At 42.1% G+C, this 18471-nt stretch overlaps 1 protein-coding gene across 1 annotated transcript in view; it reads left to right on the top strand.

Moving 5' to 3' along the window:
• The first annotated feature begins 2946 nt into the window (after positions 1-2946).
• The window catches only part of KTN1 (kinectin 1), a 57690-nt gene continuing 42165 nt past the window's right edge, over positions 2947-18471 (top strand). The window contains exons 1-6 of the mRNA XM_054400636.1: positions 2947-3466; positions 5087-5224; positions 8147-8308; positions 10611-10741; positions 13678-13794; positions 16277-16417. Coding sequence (XP_054256611.1) covers positions 2947-3466; positions 5087-5224; positions 8147-8308; positions 10611-10741; positions 13678-13794; positions 16277-16417 — 1209 coding nt within the window. The remainder of the gene's footprint in view (positions 3467-5086; positions 5225-8146; positions 8309-10610; positions 10742-13677; positions 13795-16276; positions 16418-18471) is intronic.

Here is an 18471-nt window from a genome sequence, read left to right as displayed (position 1 = left end):
ACAGTGCAACTGATCCTGTTGCACAAGGGAGGGAAGTGCAGGGAGGGGAGAGCAGGGTGATGGATGGATGCTTGGCAGAGCTTGCATTGCTTGGCCAGCTCTGAGATCAGACCTCATCTACTCCAGTGCATATTCCGAACTCAGCCTATCTGTTGTAATTACATATTTATGGCTCCTTTTGGAGCAGCTGAAGCTTTTAAATGTGTCTAACCTCTCTGGTCTCAAAGCAACAATCATTTTCTCCTTATACTTAGTCCTGCCTTGATGACCCATCGTGACTCCTTACTCTTGATGTCTTGAACCTTTACAAACTTTATTTGTGGAGCATGTGATTAGATCTGAGCATCTGGTGTCTGGTGTTGGGAAATGTGTAAGGGCAGCTGCAGGGTGTGATAGTCCTGGCTTGGCTGAAGCAGTTGGGTGAAGTTGTGGCCAGCTGTGTGCTCTCATATCAGCAAGGCAGAGGTGGGCTCTTCATGGTTAGGTATTGTAATTCTTGCAGTAATGTAATGATCAACCTAATTATAATTGTGTGAGATCTACTTAATTACATATTTACTTTGGGGGATTAGCCTCTCCCATAAGCATTCAATATTGAGTTTGGCTGAAGCAAGCTTTCAAGATCTGCTTCTTTCAGGACATGACTAATATTCAATCCTTAGCGCAGGAAGCTGGTTTTATCAAGTAGCTGTAACTACAAATTTTGGAAGCTCCAGCTTAGTTTCAGGCATCTGTGCTTTTTACGCCCCACAGGCAAACTTTTCCTCCCATACTTCTCAGCCCTTCTGAAACTCTGTGGTGGTTGTAATTTCAAGCCCAAGCCTATTTGGTCAGCTGTGTGCACACAGAAAATAAATGCAAACTTGGAGGAGACTTAATGTTAGGGCAACTGATGAATAATTAGTATATTGAAAGTGTTAGTCTTTTATTTGGATAACTTAATAGCCAAATTAGAGCTCCCAGTCTGTGCTTTCTGTGCTGCTCAATGCACTGTACAAATAGATTATCACAGTAACTCCTTTCTGTCCAGAAATTACTACATATAACAACTTTTGAACCAGAGCCAGCCTACAAACCAAGCTCTTGCCAGTCTGGGAGTATGGCAGGCTAGTTTAGAAGAGCTCCCAGCACAGCCAGAAGCAGAGGTAAAACAACCTTAAGTGTAGTACTAACAGGTATTTATGAGTAATTTTGTCTGCCCAGAAGCAAGGACAGCCTGGCCTCTCCCTGCACCATGCAACTTCTATATAGACTTTATTCCCTGTGTCCTCAGCAGGCACACCTGTTTTCTTTTTCTAAGCAGCAGTGGAAGTACTCCAAGCAATATTGCTTTAAGGTGTGGAACAGTTCTCCCTACAGTTTTTGGGGTCATCTCACATTGAGAAAGCAAAACTTTGAGGAGACCTTATCACCATATTTCAGTATTTAAAAGGTGATTATGAAGAAGATGAAGGCTCACTTTTTACAAGGAGTCACATTGAAAAGACAAGTTACTCCTGGGGAGATTCTGGTTTGACATGAGGAAAACTGTCTGCAACAAGGACAACCATTGGGAGTCTCCAGGACAGGACAAATTGTAAGATTTGTCTGGATAGGGTGCTGGACCATGTTGTGTAGACCAGGTTTATTTCCAAGAAAGGTTGGAATAAATGATCCTTGAAGGTCCTTCGAAGCCAGTATTCTGTGGTTATATCTGAACACCTGTGAAGCTGTCATCCTGAAGATGACCTTGGGGACCTTTGCATGTGTTGGGTGTATTGGAGGATGCTGCAGAGGGGGTGATAAGGATTATAGGAAACACAACGTGGGTTAGGTCTGTTACCTTTCATTTCCATGGATCCTCCAAGGGCTGGTTGAGTTGAAGAATCATGTACAGAGGAAAACATAGTTGAAGCATGTGCTTTCCATTGAGGGTTTTAAACTGAGTTTGTGAATCAGGAGTTGCACTTGCTGTATTAGTTTTGGTTGTAGTTTTCTTTAGTTATTTTTTTTTCCCCTTTTCCTCCTTGGAACAAATAGTCTGGAGAGGATTTAGATTCTTCCTGCAAAAATCCATGTCTGTTTCGAGTGATCAGTTGTGAAATAGGAAAATTTGGCTTGTCTTGGCCCCAGAGTTAGGGTTTTTTTTTAAACATTGACTTTTTTTTTTTAATTTCTGTGGTTCTTACTTTTAACAAAAAGCAACAAAAACAAACAAAAAGCACCATCAAACTCCATAAAAATGCATATATAAAAAAAGTGCTTAGGGCACAAGTAGTGTTTTCAGCAAATTATCCTGGAGTCATCTAGTCTGTTAGTGTCCTGGAAGTTGTGCAGTCTTACATGAGCAAAATAAGTAACAGATCTTCTTGTTTTCCTATAAATGTGTGTAATGTCATGAGTTTAAAGCTGGCTTTTAGACTTCAAAAAGCAGGTTTGAAAATGCCTGGTTCTTTAAGGTTGACTAAAATGTAGGGCTCTCACCCTTCTTCCTCTCATTCAACTTCTGAAGCTATCATAAATCTGGGAACAAAAGAAAGTGGAAATTTAACTTAGTTCATTATAGGTCATCTAATGCCCAAAGAAAGATGTTGCTTTGCATATACTGGTCCTGAATTCATAGGCCCTGAAAGTGCTGTCTCATGTATTTCTAAAATAAAAAGCTTTAACTTTATGAAATTCACTTGGGAGGGAAAATGGAAGTTCAGGAAGGAGGAGAACTGCTTGCTTCCAGGATCAGCAGTCCTGTTCCTTCCTATCCAGGCTAACAACTTTGAAGCAGATGGTGAATGATCTAGTTTGATAATTTTATTAAAAGCTATTTTAAGGTTTCTCTAAAACAATGACATGACTTCTTTTATGATTGGTGGAGGAAATAATATTAAGGGAAAGCCTGTTCAAAACCTAATTATTTTTTTTTCACCTTCCCTTGTAGGTCTTTTTTAAATACAGCTGAGAAAAAGCACAATGGAGTTTTACGAGTCTACCTACTTCATCGTCCTCATTCCTTCTGTGGTTATTACAGTCATCTTCCTCTTTTTCTGGCTTTTCATGAAAGAAACTTTATATGATGATGTCCTTGCAAAACAGAAAAGGGACCTAAAGTTTCCACCTACCAAGGCTGATAAAAGGAAAATAGAGAAGAAGAAGAAGAAGAAAGAAGCTCAGAATGGGAACATCCATGAGTCTGACTCTGAAAGTACACCCCGGGACTTTAAGCTCTCTGATGCCCTGAGTACAGATGAAGAGCATGTTGCTCCTGTTCCCTTGAGCGTGACAGAAGCGTCTACCAGCGTTAGAGAACGGAAGAAGAAGGAGAAAAAGCATAAGGCTGTTCAGGATGATCATGTAACTAAGGATTCAGAAGGCTCCAAGTCTTCAGGCAAGAAAGTAGAACCAGTCCCTGTTACAAAACAGCCCACTCCACCATCTGAATCAGCATCATCTAAGAAGAAGCCTGGGCAGAAGAAGCAGAAAAATGGAATGGGTATCTGATGTTGCATATGCTTCTTGCACAGAACGCCAAAACTGTGTTCTGCGTTTTGCAAGACCACAGAGTGTCTCTCACAACTGTTCTGCCTGATCTCTGTGGAGCAAAGCTCCCTTCTAACCTTTTCCTTTTTATGAGCTAATTCTTTCCCCCCGGGTTTTACATCTGGCAGCGATGCTCTGGTTTTCCTCCTCCCATCCTTGCATTTTGCTACTAAAGATTGAGTGAAACAGTGTAGCTCATATCTCTGCTTTGCTCTATGGTTTGGCTACTTTGATCTCAACCTGTCAAAATTTTTATTACCTGAAAGAAGTCATTAGATGTTTGCTGTATATATTCTGATGTCAAGTTATGAAAAAGTGGAGTCCTAGAAGTGATTGCTCTGATAAGTAAAGGGCATCTAGAGAAACCTTATAGCAGATTGTACAAAATAAATCACGGTTTAAGTGCAGGCTTAATATACAAAGAGGGGTTTGGTGGCAGGTTCATGGAAAGAAGCACTTACAGCTGCCTCCCACCTGCTGCATCTTTCTAATGGAATGGAACTGATGCTAAAAGAAAACTGGTCCAGATTTTGTGACTGAAACATCCAACCTAGAAGAGACCAAAAACTGTAGTCAGAATCAATTGTGACTGTCCTGGCCATACCCTCAGTGGAAGCTGACATGCCTCAGTGTGGTTGTCTGCTTATGAATAGAAATTTAAAAGGAATAAAAATAGCCAGTTTCAGAAATCAATGGTGTTTGCAGATCACCCTTTTGAGCTGTAGTCATAACAGGTTTGCTAGAGGGAGTGAGGAAGAAGCATGGCATTGCTGCTCTTTTTTTCTGAAAAAAGGGAGAAAAAAGACCCACCCATTACCAGCAACAACAACAAAAAACACATTAATTTAAAAAGTATCAAATCTTGTTTGTGGGTGTTCTCCAAAAATCTCTGTGGCATGATGAAATGTGGTCTGCAAGCACTGTTCTGAGGGCAGCCACAACTAACTCTTATCACTGGTTACAGGAGCTGACACTATACCCCTGTATTGTGTGTGTCAGCTCTTGACAAGAATATTGTGTATTATATAGCACAGGCTGTCCAAAATGATAAAAACCTAAATTCTCACTAGAAACAACTTTAAAAAAGAACAGTTCCCTAATGTGAAACACTTATTTTCTGCTTCTCACAGTCCCAGTAGCTATTGGGGGTGTGTGTGTAAAACCCAAGTGGTTTCATGGAGTGGGGATTAAAATACTTTCTGCAAATGAGAAACTGGGTAACATGTGCTGTCTGCTCTGTCACAGTAAAACCTGGATTGGATTTGTTAAACTGATACTTGCATTGCCATATGTTCTGCTTGCAAATAAGATTTCTGTCTGTCAAAACACTGGGTGCTGTGGCTCTTGATTCTGCTAAATCTTCCTATTGCTTTGGGGTTTCATCTGACATGGGAGGTGTAGGTGTTAGTGAGTGTCTGTGTATGTTTGGATGGATGGGTAACTTTTGTGCTCTGATTTAAAATACCTGGGCTTCTCTTTTTTGTGAGTGGACTTGGGTTATTATGAGCTTGCTGGTTTAAAAGTGATGGTGAGGATATACAAAAAAGCATATTGTCTTAATTGTCTGTTACAGATGATCAAGATAGTAAGACTGATTCTGTTGTATCTCCTGCCAAAAAGCAAGTCCCAGTGCTGCTCCACCAGGAGATAAAGCAAGACAATGTATCAGGAAAGAAGAAAGTCTCTGCAAAGAGGCAGAAGGTTGATAATGGTGAGAATACAGACTGTTAATAACCTGACTGTTAAGCTTTTTTTGCCATCCATACTTTGATTTCTCTTCCTTTGGGAAAGAAGCATGTAGAAAAATCTCTCTTAATTTGAAAAATCAAAAATTCTGGGTAGGAAAGATTGTTCAGCCTGAGATGCTTGTGAAGACCTGGTACCACTGAACATGGATGGGATGATACTGTGAACCTTTCTGAGCTCTTTTGGCTCTAAACATCCACTCTTGAGGAGTAACGTGTTGGCTCAGTGAGTAAGCTGAGCAAGGCTCTAAGTTGCTCTGGTCAAGTCATGTCTGGAACTGCTGCAGTCATCTGCCCCAAACAAGACTGCAATTTTTTCAGCTGGTTGCTTTGACCACGTTCCTCTCTTACTGTCCTGTTGTTAGTTAGCTGTTGCTCCAGCTAAACTGCTCATCTTGGCTGTCAAGGCCTTTACTGTTTGTCATCCCCCATTCTCTGCCAAGATGCTGTTTCTTGTCTCCTCTTTGTTCAGTGTGCTTCTGTTCGTAGTGTTGTGGTTTGGTGTTTGGTGGTGGGTTTTTTTTTGGTTTTGTTTTTTACAACGAGTGCCATTGTTCCTCTGGGAAGAGCATGACCATGAAGTTCTGTGAGGGCACCTTGTTACCTTCTCAAAACTCTACTGGGATAGCTATCAAGAATTTGTTCACCAGTGGGTTGCTCCTGGAGTAGAGAGTGTTGGTCACTGTTTCCTTTATACTTTGGTCAGGTCATCAGGGTCCAAATGAGTTGTGGGCCCTGGTCAGACCAGGGTTGGTTTCCAAGTTGTGTAGGGTTTCTGTATGTCATAAAAGTTGGAAGAAACTTACGGGGAACCTAGGATGTGATTATCTTTTATGGATATTCCTGAGCTTTTCCTGATGCATTAATTGCCCTTTTTGAGGGACCATTTAATGGACCACAGACTTGTCTATGTGTGATGACTAAGTGTCAGCATCAGCTCAGCCAGCATTAAAACTAAGCTGTCAGTAATACACAGGAATAGTTCCTGTATTATCTGAATGAAAACTGTGTTCTTCTAAAGCCAACTTGCCAAAATGACAGAGCAAAAATCAGCTGCAGTGAGCATCCAGATAAATCTGGATGCACTGAGGGGATTTTAGATGTTACTGGCACTCTGAAGTGTCTCACTGATATTAAAAAGATTCTGAGAGAAGAGGAATAAAATGAGTTTGGGAAGTTTAATAAAGAGAGGAAGGGGAAAGGTGAGGGTGGTAACTGGATTTAGGTGGTGGATATTTCTGCTAGTGGAGAGCTCTCCTGAGCTTGTAGTGTACCTGCAGGTGTTTGCTGGCTGCTTAAGTAGAAAGACTGTAGCAGGTGACATAAAAGATCCATCTGGCCTATTCTGCTCTGTAATAGTAGCCACCATACAAACCTGTTTTATAACTGTGTCCCTGGCAGCCAGGAATGTGTATTTGTCTTGCACTGATGCCTGAAACCTTGCATCCCACCCAGTTCCTCCTGTCTCTGGTCTGCTGCATGGCATCTGCTGTTCATTAGCCCTTCAGTCTAGGTTGGCAGTGTCAGTGAGCTTTTCTGCTGTGGCAGAATGTCTTGCATATTTTAGCTAGCGTGGACCAGCACCTCAGGAGCTGGGCAATGAGGAAATCCAGCTTTGTTGCTGGTCATACAGAATCATAGAATGGTTCAGCCTGGAAGGGACCTCCAAAGGTCATATAGTCCGATCTCCCTGCAGCCAGCAGGGACATCCCCAACTAGACCAGGCTGCCCAGGGCCTTGTCGAGTCTTACCTTGAATATCTCCAGGGAAGGAGCCTCAACCACCTCCCTGGGCAACCTGTTCCAGTGTTCCACCACCCTCATAGTGAAGAACTTCTTCCTGATATCCAATCTAAATCTGCCCTTCTCTAGTTTGAAGCCACTGCCTCTAGTCCTGTCACTAGAGCCCTTGTAAACAGTTTCTTCCCATCCCTCATGTGTGCCCCCTTCAGGTACTGGAAGGCTGCTATCAGGTCTCCCTGGAGCCTCTTCTTTTCCAGTCTGAACAACCCCAGCTCCCTCAGCCTGTCCTCATAGCAGAGGGATTCTAGCCCTGTGATAATTTTTGTGGCCCTTCTCTGGACCCTTTCAATCATATCTGTTGTGTCTTCTCTGTTGCTCTTCTCCCTTCCCTTGTTTTTTTGTCTTGGTGGCACAGGTTGAAAAGTTCTTTGGAGAGAGGCTGTTGTTTACCATGTTGATAAAGTGCTCTGTAAATGGAGACCTGAGGTCAATCAGTACCTCCGGGTACCTCTCCACATTCATGATGCCTAAAGCCTGCTCTGACAGATGAGATATCTTCATTGCATGCACTTAAGTCTGCATGTGAAGTAAGCTTGATTGCTGGCCCTACCAGATGTTCTCTAAATTACTTGGTTCACAGAATGGTGGGTTTGGAACAGACCTCTGAAGATTGACTCCAGCCCCCCCAGGTGATGTAATCTGGGTAAAAATGCTGGCAGTAAGGTACTAGCTTTTAAGAGAGCAGAGACAAAGGAGTTCAGTGCACATCAGGAATGATGAGTGATGGCATATGCAGCCACAAGTAAACCAGTCTCATCGCTGCTATGTGGAACTTGCTTGTTAAAGTGAAATGAAAGTCAAAATGTAAAGGAAGATCCCTGCTACTTTTTAAAATGCTAAAAGGCAACTTTAGGAATAGGTATTTAATTGAAGCTATTAAATAACTATGCATTAGAGATCTTTATTTAATGAACTCACTTGAAGAGCTTTAATGAGTTAAGTGGTAAAGGATAACAGAAATAGAATATAACTCACTATTGAGGTTGGAGAAGCTTGAATCCAACTCTCCAATACGTTACATGCCTTTTCTAAAAACGTGTTAATGATTACAGAGCTTTAACCCGTCCTATGGACTTTTGATTACAGTTTTGGTGGATGAACCTCTTATTCAAGCAACTACTTACATTCCTTTGATGGATAATTCTGACTCTTCGGAAAAGCGAGAAGTGGTTGAAGTAGCAAAACAAAATGTGAATGAGGGAATCCAGAAGAGCAGTGGCAAGAAACTGAAGAATGAAACTGATAAAGGTAAGAAATTGATAATGCAGTCTGTCTCTGGCAGAGCTTGCTTGCAATCCTCATCAGGGAAAACATGCAGAAAGCATGCTGTATATGTGGGGAAGAGGAATCCTCTCTTATTTGCTAGGAAGAAGTGATGGGAGGAAAACGTTCGTGGGTGCAGGACACTGTTCTTGTCTGTGCTCATTTCTACTCTGTCTTTGGCACTGTTGAATGGGTTTTGTGCCATCTGAATCCTTTTAATGCTGACTGTAGGCTTTTGTGTTCTTGCAGTGAGCAAATGGGTGATGGCAGACCACACAGGTGCATGCGAGCATCACTAACAGCGATGGACTTGAGCTTTCAGCATGGGCTGTTTCACTCTGCTTGAGGCTGGGAGTGCAGGTCTGGGGCTGTTAGTGGAGCTAGCTTGGGTTAATCAACCAGTGTGTTATCTCTTGAGTGCAGCACAGTCACTTCAAGCAAATTTCTGGCAGAGATTGTGTCTGGCAATTTCCAGCAAGACTCTGAATTTTCCTTTTTAACAAAGCTGGATCTGGCTGGGACAGGGGTGCTTCTTCATACTGCTCTGTGGTGGCCTGGAGTGATTTGTGAGCATTGTGTCTCACCCTGAAACTTTAAATAGGTTACTGACCTGCTCAAAGCATGCCAGGTTTACTTGAGCCTTCATGACTTGAGACCCTCAAATTTGTGGACAGGCAGACAGAAGAAGCCAAATAATTTCCTGCTCAGGATTGTGTAGAAGGCTGGCTCTCCAACACAGTCTGCTGGGTCACTCACTGCACTCTTTGGAACTTTGCTTTTTAAATTTTGTCTTTGAAAATGCTCATTTGAAAGCTTCCTGGCAACGTTGTGGTATCTGGATTGGAGTACTACTTGCCTGTGTCTTCTCTTGTGTTTCTAGCTCAATGGCTGCACCTTACTGCCCCACAGCTTTAAAGCTTCTCACATGCACCCATCCCTTCTCATTTCCTTTGCAAGCTGTGACCTTGTACATGAGCTCCTAATTCTCCTGTGTCAGCTTGGATTTGCCCTCCCAATATAGAAATCTTCCTCTATTCTAACTGTAAGCTGCTTGGATGCAAGGACAAGGTCCTCCTGTCTTCAGGGGGCACAAGCTGAGCTGTTACAGATTCCTGGCTAACTCAACTGTGGTGTCAGGATTTTGGTGTATTCCTGGTAGCAGCATCATTGATGATGTCATTGTAGCAGTTATGTGATCTGAAGCCTCTGGCTGAAGCTAAGTTGAATTTAGGACTAACAGAGATGGTGCTAGAATTTTCTCGGTGCTTCCCCCCAACTCCTTGCACTCTGTTATGTAGTGACTTTTTTTCATGCTCAATCATTTTTCTTATGGGCTTAGCACCCTGCTTTTTTTGTTCTTAATTTAGTTTTCAAACTCTGGAAATGTTTGGGTTTGTGTAGCTTGGTGTCAATGGCATATTTGTCTCCAAAGCTTATGGACAGGGGTCCAGGTTTCTCATCACAGGGGCTATTTTCTGACCCAAGCATCACTTTTAAGCTTTTCTTTCTTTATTTTGCTGTTGCCTTTTTTTTTAACAATCCTTTCACATACTTCTGTGCCCTGCTGAATATTTGACAGAGATACTGGATGCCGTGGTCTTATACTTACATATGAGCTATGCATGTGCAGCTATTTTTAATGAATGATTTTTTTTTTTTATCTTGATAGTGCCTAATTCAGTTGAACTGTGCTTCCTTGTTTGTGGCTTTTTAAACCTTTAGTTGGCCATTAAGAGAGAACTTAGGGATTTATCTTCCTACTGCTGAACTTCTGCTGCTGCAGTTTGTTTCCAGATTTAGATTGAGGGAATATCTTTCTGGTTTCTATATATCATGATGAGAAATGTGCCAGTTCTTAAATTCATTACCTTGTCATTTGCATATTGTTTGTGGAACCAGGCTGTCCTTTAAATTGAAAACTGAGGTGGAATTACTGTCATAATACATGGACAGTCCTCTATAGTGTTTTCACATTTATGCATTTTTTTCCTTCAAAATCTGTGTTATGCTTTGTCTTCTTGCTAGCAATGCTGTAAATGTGACCAACTGTACAAAGTGGTGGGACTTGTGGGACTTTTTTCCCCTCCAAACTATCATCTGGCAGATTGTTATCAGATACTTAAATTGGAAAGATGTTTTTACTTGAATGTTCATGACCTCTTGCTTGGCATTTCAGACTGAAGTTAGATGTTATGCATAATGATACCCTATCATGTGCTGTTTCGAGGCAAAATAAATAATTCTGTACAGAGTCCAAAATAAATACATCCTCCCTTCTGTGTTGCAGAGAATGCTGAAGTGAAATTTAAGGACTTTGTAATGGGTATGAAGAATATGATCTTCACTGAAGATGAGGCTCGTTGTGTCGTGGAGGTGTTAAAGGAAAAATCCAGTGCCATTCATGACGTCTTGCAAAAGGTGAATGAGCATGGGCGGGAGGTGGAGAGGACTATTAAGTAAGCAGAGATGGGGAGAGATGCTCTCAGATTATCCATGTTCTGGTGTGATTTCTGCACTATGTCTTTAGAAGACTCTTTCCAGCTGGTCTGTGCTTGCTTTGCATGCAGAAAGCAGTTGTCAGATGTCTGTGTGCTGCCATCTGCCATCCCATGGGCTGGCTAGACAGGCTGGTGGGTTTTGACCGCTCATAAAGAGCAGACATAACCGTGGAGAATAAGGTATATAGCACAGGACAGCTGCTGCAGCTGATGTGTCTGTTGGCATGTTGACTTTCAGGAATTGTCTTTCACAAATGGGTGGAGAGGGTAAACTATAGTGAAATTAAGGAAAAAAGCTGCTGTGGCTGTGTCAAATTGTGAAATTGTCAGCAGATTGTGAAATCTGCAAATCTCTCCATCTTCTATATTTTCTAGTCTGCTGACTTCTTTGGATATTTCTTATAGGATTTTGGGGTGATTCAGATTTGGAAGGGACCTTCTGGGGGTTTGTAGTCCAAACCCCTACTCAAAGCAGGGCCAGCTGTGGGATCAGCCCAGGCTGCTCAAGTCTTCTTCTGGCTTGGCTTGAAGCCTTCAGGGGCTGAGACAGCACAACCCCTCTGGGCAACCAGTGCCCATGCTTAGCAATTCTTTTTTAGTTTTTGTGTCAAGCCAGAAGACAATGGTGGCCACCAATATTATACATATGTCTGCTCCTCCCTCCCATGACTCATTATGATTGTCTGTTTGTCACACTTGAAGTCTTGTAATTCTGTGTTCTTCTGCAGAATATCATACCAGAACAGAAATGCAGAACTGGATATGTCAGCTCAGTTAATGCAATAGAGTAACATATCACAGAGTTTCTGTTGGAAGGATTTCAGGGGTCATGTAGTCCGACAGCCTGTTTAAAACAGGTTCAACATTGAATTTTGAGCAAGTTGCTCAGGGGTTTGTCTATCTGGATCTTGAAAACCTCCAAGGATGGAGACTTTTTGTGTTCTTTCTGGGCCCTTGTTTCAGTGTTTGACTGAAAACCCAGTAGTGGTATACTTGCAATGGCATTGCCTGTTTTATTTAGAACAGCAGCCAGCCTCCCTGTTGTATTGTTTTCTCATGGTGTGGGGTGTGTTTTTGTGGTTGTGTGTGGGTTTTGTTTTTTTTTTTTTTTTTCTGTAAGTAAGGTTTGGTGTTGAAGTTAAACCTCTAGGATTAAGATGGCTTCCTGGGTTTCTATGTGACCGAAAAGTATTTTCCCATCTGTAGCTCTTGCAAGACACTGACAGTGTGATTTATACTGCTTATGTAAACGGTACCACTAAAGAACAAATTCCAGGCAAATTTGAAGTACATTTATGAGACTGACACTTACTTGCGTCTTCATTATGAGACTTAAGTCACAGAACCATAGAATTCTTTTGTTTGGAAAAGATCTCTAAGATCAAGTCCAACCATTAACCTAACACCACTAAGGCTGTTAAACCATGTCCCCTGGTGCCACATCCACACGTTTCTTGAACACCTCCAGGGATGGTGGTGACTCTACCCCCTCCCTGGGCAGCCTGTTCCAATGCCTGACCACTCATTCCATCAAGAATTTTTTTCCTAATATCCGGCTTAAACCTCCCCTGGCACAATTTCAGGCCATTTCTTCTTGTCCTGTCACCTGATACTTAGAGAGAAGACACCACCTCCCTCCCCAGTCTCACTCCAACCTCCTTTCAGGTAGTTGTGGAGAGCAATGAGGTCTCAGCTCATCCTCCTCCAGACTGAACAACCCCAGTTCCCTCAGCCACTCCTCAGAAGACCTGTTCTCTAGACCTTTCACCAGCTTTATCACTCTTCTTAAGACATGCTCCTGCACCTCAATGTTTTTTGTAGTGAGGGGCCCAAAACTGTATCCAGTATTTGAAGTGAGGTCTCACCAATGCTGAGGGGCATGCTGGTGCTTCTATTCCTGCTGACTACACTATTGCTGATCTAGGCCAGGATGCTGTTTGCCTTCTAGGTAGATTGCTGGCTTATGTTCAGCTGGCTGTTGAATAGCACCCTCAGGTCCTTTTCTGCCAGGCAACTTTACAGCCACTCTGCCACAATCCTGTTGTGTTGCATGGGGCTGGTGTGACCCAAGGGCAGGACCTGGTTCTTGGCTTGCTTAAACCTCATACAGCTGACTGATCCAGCATGTCCAGATCTCTTTGCAGAGCCTTCCAACCCTCAAGCAGATCAACACTCCCACCCAAGTCTGAGCACAAACATTTAGGTTTGTCCCTCTTTGCAGCTGTTGCATTTTCAGGACCAGTATACAAGTGGTTAGACTGTGGGGATGGTTTCTCTAGTTCTGTTTGCTGCAGTATCTTTGAAACTGTGTGTCAGTGTGCCAGCAGAAATGTAGTTATGTCAATTGGAGGCTCTCCTGTGAAGTGGAGAGACTAGATCAGTGTTCCATTTTTCCCTTTGTGACAAGATATTTGAAGAGATTAAGTTTGGATTATACCTACTTTGAGTGTGGGTTGGACCAGGTGATCTTGGAAATCCCTTCCAATCTCAATTATTGAATGATTCAGCATCTCTGTGTCTTTTTTGTTATATTTCTCATAATGGCTGCTCTTTGTTTTCCTCAGTGCCACCACAGTGGCTCTCTTCCAACATGAAAGCACCTTAAGAGCCCATTTATTCTCTTAATTGGTTTCTGTGTGTTTGAAAATGCATTTCCTTTTCTAATGAAATAGGAGCTGCAGGATCCATTAGCAGCAGAATTGGGCACTGGTGGTGCCATGAACCCCATGCAGACAAATGATTTGAGGGCAGGAGGTGGAGTGTTTCTTACTCTCAAGTTTGCTCTGCTCCCTGCTAGTGTGCTCTGCAAGTACTTCTGGCATGTGTGGTCGTTTTTACTCTGTGCTTCTGCTGCAGGCTAGCAAGGCTGAGATGGCTGCAGCTGTACATCAGCTACAAGACAAAGAGAAGATGCTCGCTGCGATGAAGGAGGAGGCAGCTGTGGCAAAGGAGCAGTGCAAGCAGCTCACCCAGGTAAATATAAAGTAGTCTAGGCTTAGAGAGCTGTGGGAGAGGAGCAGGGGCTTGTAGGGCTAGCAGCCAGCAAATGCTGGTTTACTAAGTGTAGTATACATTGAAAGGTGAAATGTTTTGTGTTGGGAAAGCTTACCTAGACACTGTCTCTGCTTTTGTGATGCTCTTAATGCATTTATGTGGAATTATTTTCCAGACAGTTAATTTACTGAGACTTCTAAAGCTACTTTTATTTTCACAAGGTTACTTGAAAAACATTCCCTTCACGAGTAGAAGATGGTTTTGTGGATGCAAATATTAAACTCTGTTTTTGCATCACGCTCTTAATTTGGTACATATTCTGGGATTTACATGCTTGTGTGTCTCTAGGCACAACAATCACCAATTTTCTTTCACCAAGAAGGAAGCTGCAGAAAGGATAGACTGCCTGCTTAGCCTTTTGAGTTACAGCTCTGATTGCCTTAGACTCACAGGGTTGCTGATGCACCACTGTCAAGACTAATTTATGAAACCAAACTTCTTTATCCACCAAGTTTTCAAAGGAAAGCACTTATGGTTGAACCAGTAAATGGGCATGTGCAGAGAGTTTTGAGGGGAGAAGTCTTCTATTTTGGCTGGATTGGAAGCACACAGGCATCAGGCTTGGGGAGATTGTGGTGTTAGTCACCCAGATTTCTGTGCCCAAAGAACTGAGTGGCCAGAAGACATGGGAGTTGGGAGCCTTGGCAGATGAGAAGGGAAGAAGGGAGTGGGTGTTGTGTGAGCTCCTGACAAGGCACAGGTAGGTGTGTATTTGCCAGTGGGATTGAGAGGTTTGGAATAGTCAATATGTAACTTGTGATATGTTTGGGAAGGAGAAAGAAACCCTGTTCCAGGATTGCAGGATGAAAGCTGCTGAAGAAGCAGAGAAGGTGCCTGGGTGTGGGGGAAGCTGATGTGGTTGGAAAAAAAAAATCTGCAAAGTGGTGCTTGTAAAGGCAAGGCAGGAGCTGGGGAGAAGTAGGGGTCAGTGAGGGCTTTTGCCATCTGGTTTGGGGGAAGGAAGGGGGAAAGAAAAATAAATGGGTATTCCTAAAAGCTGGGAGAAAAGGGGCAACAGCAGAGTCGCTGTGGTGCTAAGGTATCAGGATAAGCAAGGGAAAAAGCTCAGCCTGACTGGTAAAAAGCTCTTCTACTTAGCATGTTTCTCTGAAAACACTGCTAAAGGCTATGGAGGGACTTCAAGGTGCAGAGATGTTCCTGCAGGAGTGTTGATAAAGATAACTGGAGAGAGCAAGAGGTGTGTGACCTCAGAGCTATTTGGCAAAACACAAGCTAGGTTACAGTTAATCTTTCCAGCATCTCTGGCATGGCCTTGACAGGGTAGCTCCGTTAGTGTAGACTGCAGATGGATGGTGGAACTGGTGGAGTGGTAAAAAGAAGCTGCAATGTGTCCTGGTGTCCTCCTTTTTGTTGCATCTTAGCTGATGCAGATTTAACACAGGGAGAGCTTTGTGTCAAGATTTTTACACTGTATTTGCTGAAGTGACTTAAAACTGTTGGTGTGACTTAGGTTCCTAAATGCCTCAGTGAAGATAAGACTTGGGAACTCGAGCCTCTTATTTCATTGGAGGAACAGCTCCTGAAGCTACTAAGTTTTATTTGAAAGAAAGAATAGCTGTTATTTAAATTAAAATGTGGAAAAAGTTATAATTAACCTTAAGAGAGAGAGTATTCAGGCTAATAATTTAGAGCACTTGAGGAGGCTGTGTAGCTGGAGACACCTGAAGCTCAGATAGTACAAACAGCTCAGTCTGCAATGGGAGCTTGCTGAAAGCTGGACTTGATGTTTTTGCTAACTACAGCAAGTACATTTGTATTGCAGAGGAGCAGCTCTGTGGATTTCTCAGGTGCCTGGGTTGAATTCCTGGCTAATAAATGATTCAACAAGGTGTATTTCCATTTGAAAGGTCTAATATGGCATCGTGCTAGTGGGGTTCAGGGCTTCTCTGTTGATGAGTACTAATAGTCCATCTCCTCTGGCAAAACAGTTGGCGTTGTTACCTGCCACAAAGCAATTACTTGCTCTAAAATGCTCTGTTGTTTTGCCAGGGTTCCTTACCTGAGTTATTCCATCCTGTTAAATTTGGGATGAAAATTTAAGCTCTGCACTGTGCGATATCTGTGATTTACCATGTTAGGACTTAGTGTAGTTTGGCCAAATGCAATAGAAATGAGACTCCCGCTCTTCTGAGACAACAGATCAGTGTTTAAACTGGCAAACATCTTTTTAGTAGATGTAAAATTGTGCTGAGGTCTGGCCAGGTAAAGGTGCTGGAGGTCTGGCCAAGTTTTAACACTTAACTTCTCTGAGCAAAGATTAATGCTGACTTTGGTTTGGTACAGATTTGCTATAGTGTTAATTATCTTTTAAAACACTGACAGACTTCAGGAGGGAGCAGTAGATGACTTTTTTCCCTTTGTCCTTTCTCTCCCACCAAAGGAGCTGGTTGCAGAGAAGGAGAGAAATGGTTTGCTTACGGCGAAAATGCGAGAGCGCATCAACACGCTAGAAAAGGAGCACGGCACTTTTCAGAGTAAAATACATGTTAGCTACCAAGAATCTCAGCAGATGAAGCTAAAGGTAAGTTCTTTACCAAAACTGTTGGATTTATCTTGTGCAGAAGCAGATCAATGCTGAGAAGTTGTTGCTTTAGCCAGGGTGCAGCATTTGTTGTTGGCACACACAGAAATTATCTTCACTTGTTACCATGCGCCTTGAATGCAGTGTGTCTAGCTGGTGGTATAACACTTGTGTGATGATGGGAAACTGTGTGATAGTTTCCTGACTTGAAAGATTGTGTGGTATCACAGGTGACGTTTTGTAGTCTGTAAAAGTCTAGATAGCCTGATATGGTTACTTTTTTGTGGTATTTTACTGAAATTTTATTCACTTGAAGTGTAAAACTGAATTGAAAGACAGTACCACTAATGCTGATGATCATTTACTAGCTGATAAATCTCATTTGAAAAATTATTGTCAAGTGACAACATAGCAGAATATACAAGAAGTATCATTGCCTGGGAGAGTGCTTTGTTGAAAATATTTGAAGAGCCAACACTTAAAAAAAAAAAATATTTTCTTATTTTTTGTGTAAGACCCTTGTTACTCTCTCCTGAAGTTGTATTAGAGTGGACCTCAGAAGAATTTGTTTTATCAGATTAAAAAGTTTAGCCTAATGTTTTCTAGGAAAAAATGGCCCCTCTTACACCAGCTTGGCTGGTACCTAGATTCCAAATTTTAAGTGTGGTTTTTTTCCTTCCCTATATGAATAACAGAATCGAGCCCAGCATGTGAACTTTGCAGCTTTTATGCTCTTATCTCCTGTCTCGGCACTTTGGGCAGCATCATCTCTGCGGTTTTGATGCAGAACTGTGTTCTCCTGAGCAGAGATGCTTACTTTGCATCTATGTAGACAATTGCATAACGGGACGGTGGTACTGTTGGCTGGGAAGCATGGAAGGAGATCTGGGCATGACCAGGTGGCTTCTGCAAACTGTTGCAGGCTAAGCTGGAGAAAGAATACGCTGAGGAAGCAGTGCTCTGGTTTTGCTCCCCCTGCTGATGTATTGTAGCATTGCAGGGAAGCTGAACCTGTCAAAGCCTCCAGTTACCATAGAACCATTAAATGGTTTGGGGTGGAAGGGACCTCCGCCTCTGCTTCTGGTGGGATCTTGTATATCTGTTGGTTTAAAAACAAACAAAAAACAACAAAAGAATCTCCCAGCACATGTCCAAGGTCCAGCATGTTGTGTTGATGCTGAGCTAGAGGGACTATCTCCTGCTGTGGTTGTTAAATGCTAGTTTATTTTTATTTATTTTATTTTTTTTTATATATAACCCCTCCCCATTGACAAATCAGCCATTTGGTGAAACTGTCTTGGAAATGGTGTCAGCCACATCTACAAATAGGCACTGGTAGAAGAGCTGTATGTGCTGGAGGATTTTCAAAGCAAGCTGTTGGGCTGTCAGACCAGCTTTGTCTGCATATGCAGAGTCTGTTTTCTCTCTCTCTCTCTCTTTTTTTTCTAAGTTTGAATTCTCTTGATGTTGTTTGCACTGTTCTTAAGCATCCTTGGGTTATCAGGGTTTTTCTGCCTCAGTTTGGAACCATGCTGAAAATGCAATCAAAGCACATTATTGCCTAAACTGATCTATTTAATAATCTTGACTTCAGGATATGAGGCCTAGCTTTTTGCAGCTTACATGCTATAATCTGTGTATTGTTATTTTATACTTTATCTGTTTTGTTTAAAAGCCTTATAAACATTCACAGTATGTTGAGTTTATTTCCCTATATAATGGTGTTCAGTTATTGACAAATAAGTGAAGTTATACAGCTGAGCAATTGGTATTCAAAGTAACACTTGTGTGGTTTTAAATAAAAAAAGATTGCCTTGATAAATAAGTTGATACAATGTTATAAAAGGAAACTGGTGTTTTTATCTCAGCAAGGGGGTCTGAGTGGCAGTTTAGTTTGAGTGAGAGTGAGGAAGGATGTAAAACTCTCCTTCTCCCAAAAATCCACTTAGTTTAAAATAAATAGAACTATTTTGATTATATTATCTACTCTTGTTGTGGGGGTGGCTTGGGTTTTTTTGTTGCTTCTTGGTTTAATTTGTTTTTTGGAACTGATC

The sequence above is a fragment of the Indicator indicator genome, chromosome 4 (assembly GCF_027791375.1).
Source record: "Indicator indicator isolate 239-I01 chromosome 4, UM_Iind_1.1, whole genome shotgun sequence".
Classification (NCBI taxonomy): domain Eukaryota; kingdom Metazoa; phylum Chordata; class Aves; order Piciformes; family Indicatoridae; genus Indicator; species Indicator indicator.
This window is presented reverse-complemented; position numbering and strand designations above follow the sequence as displayed.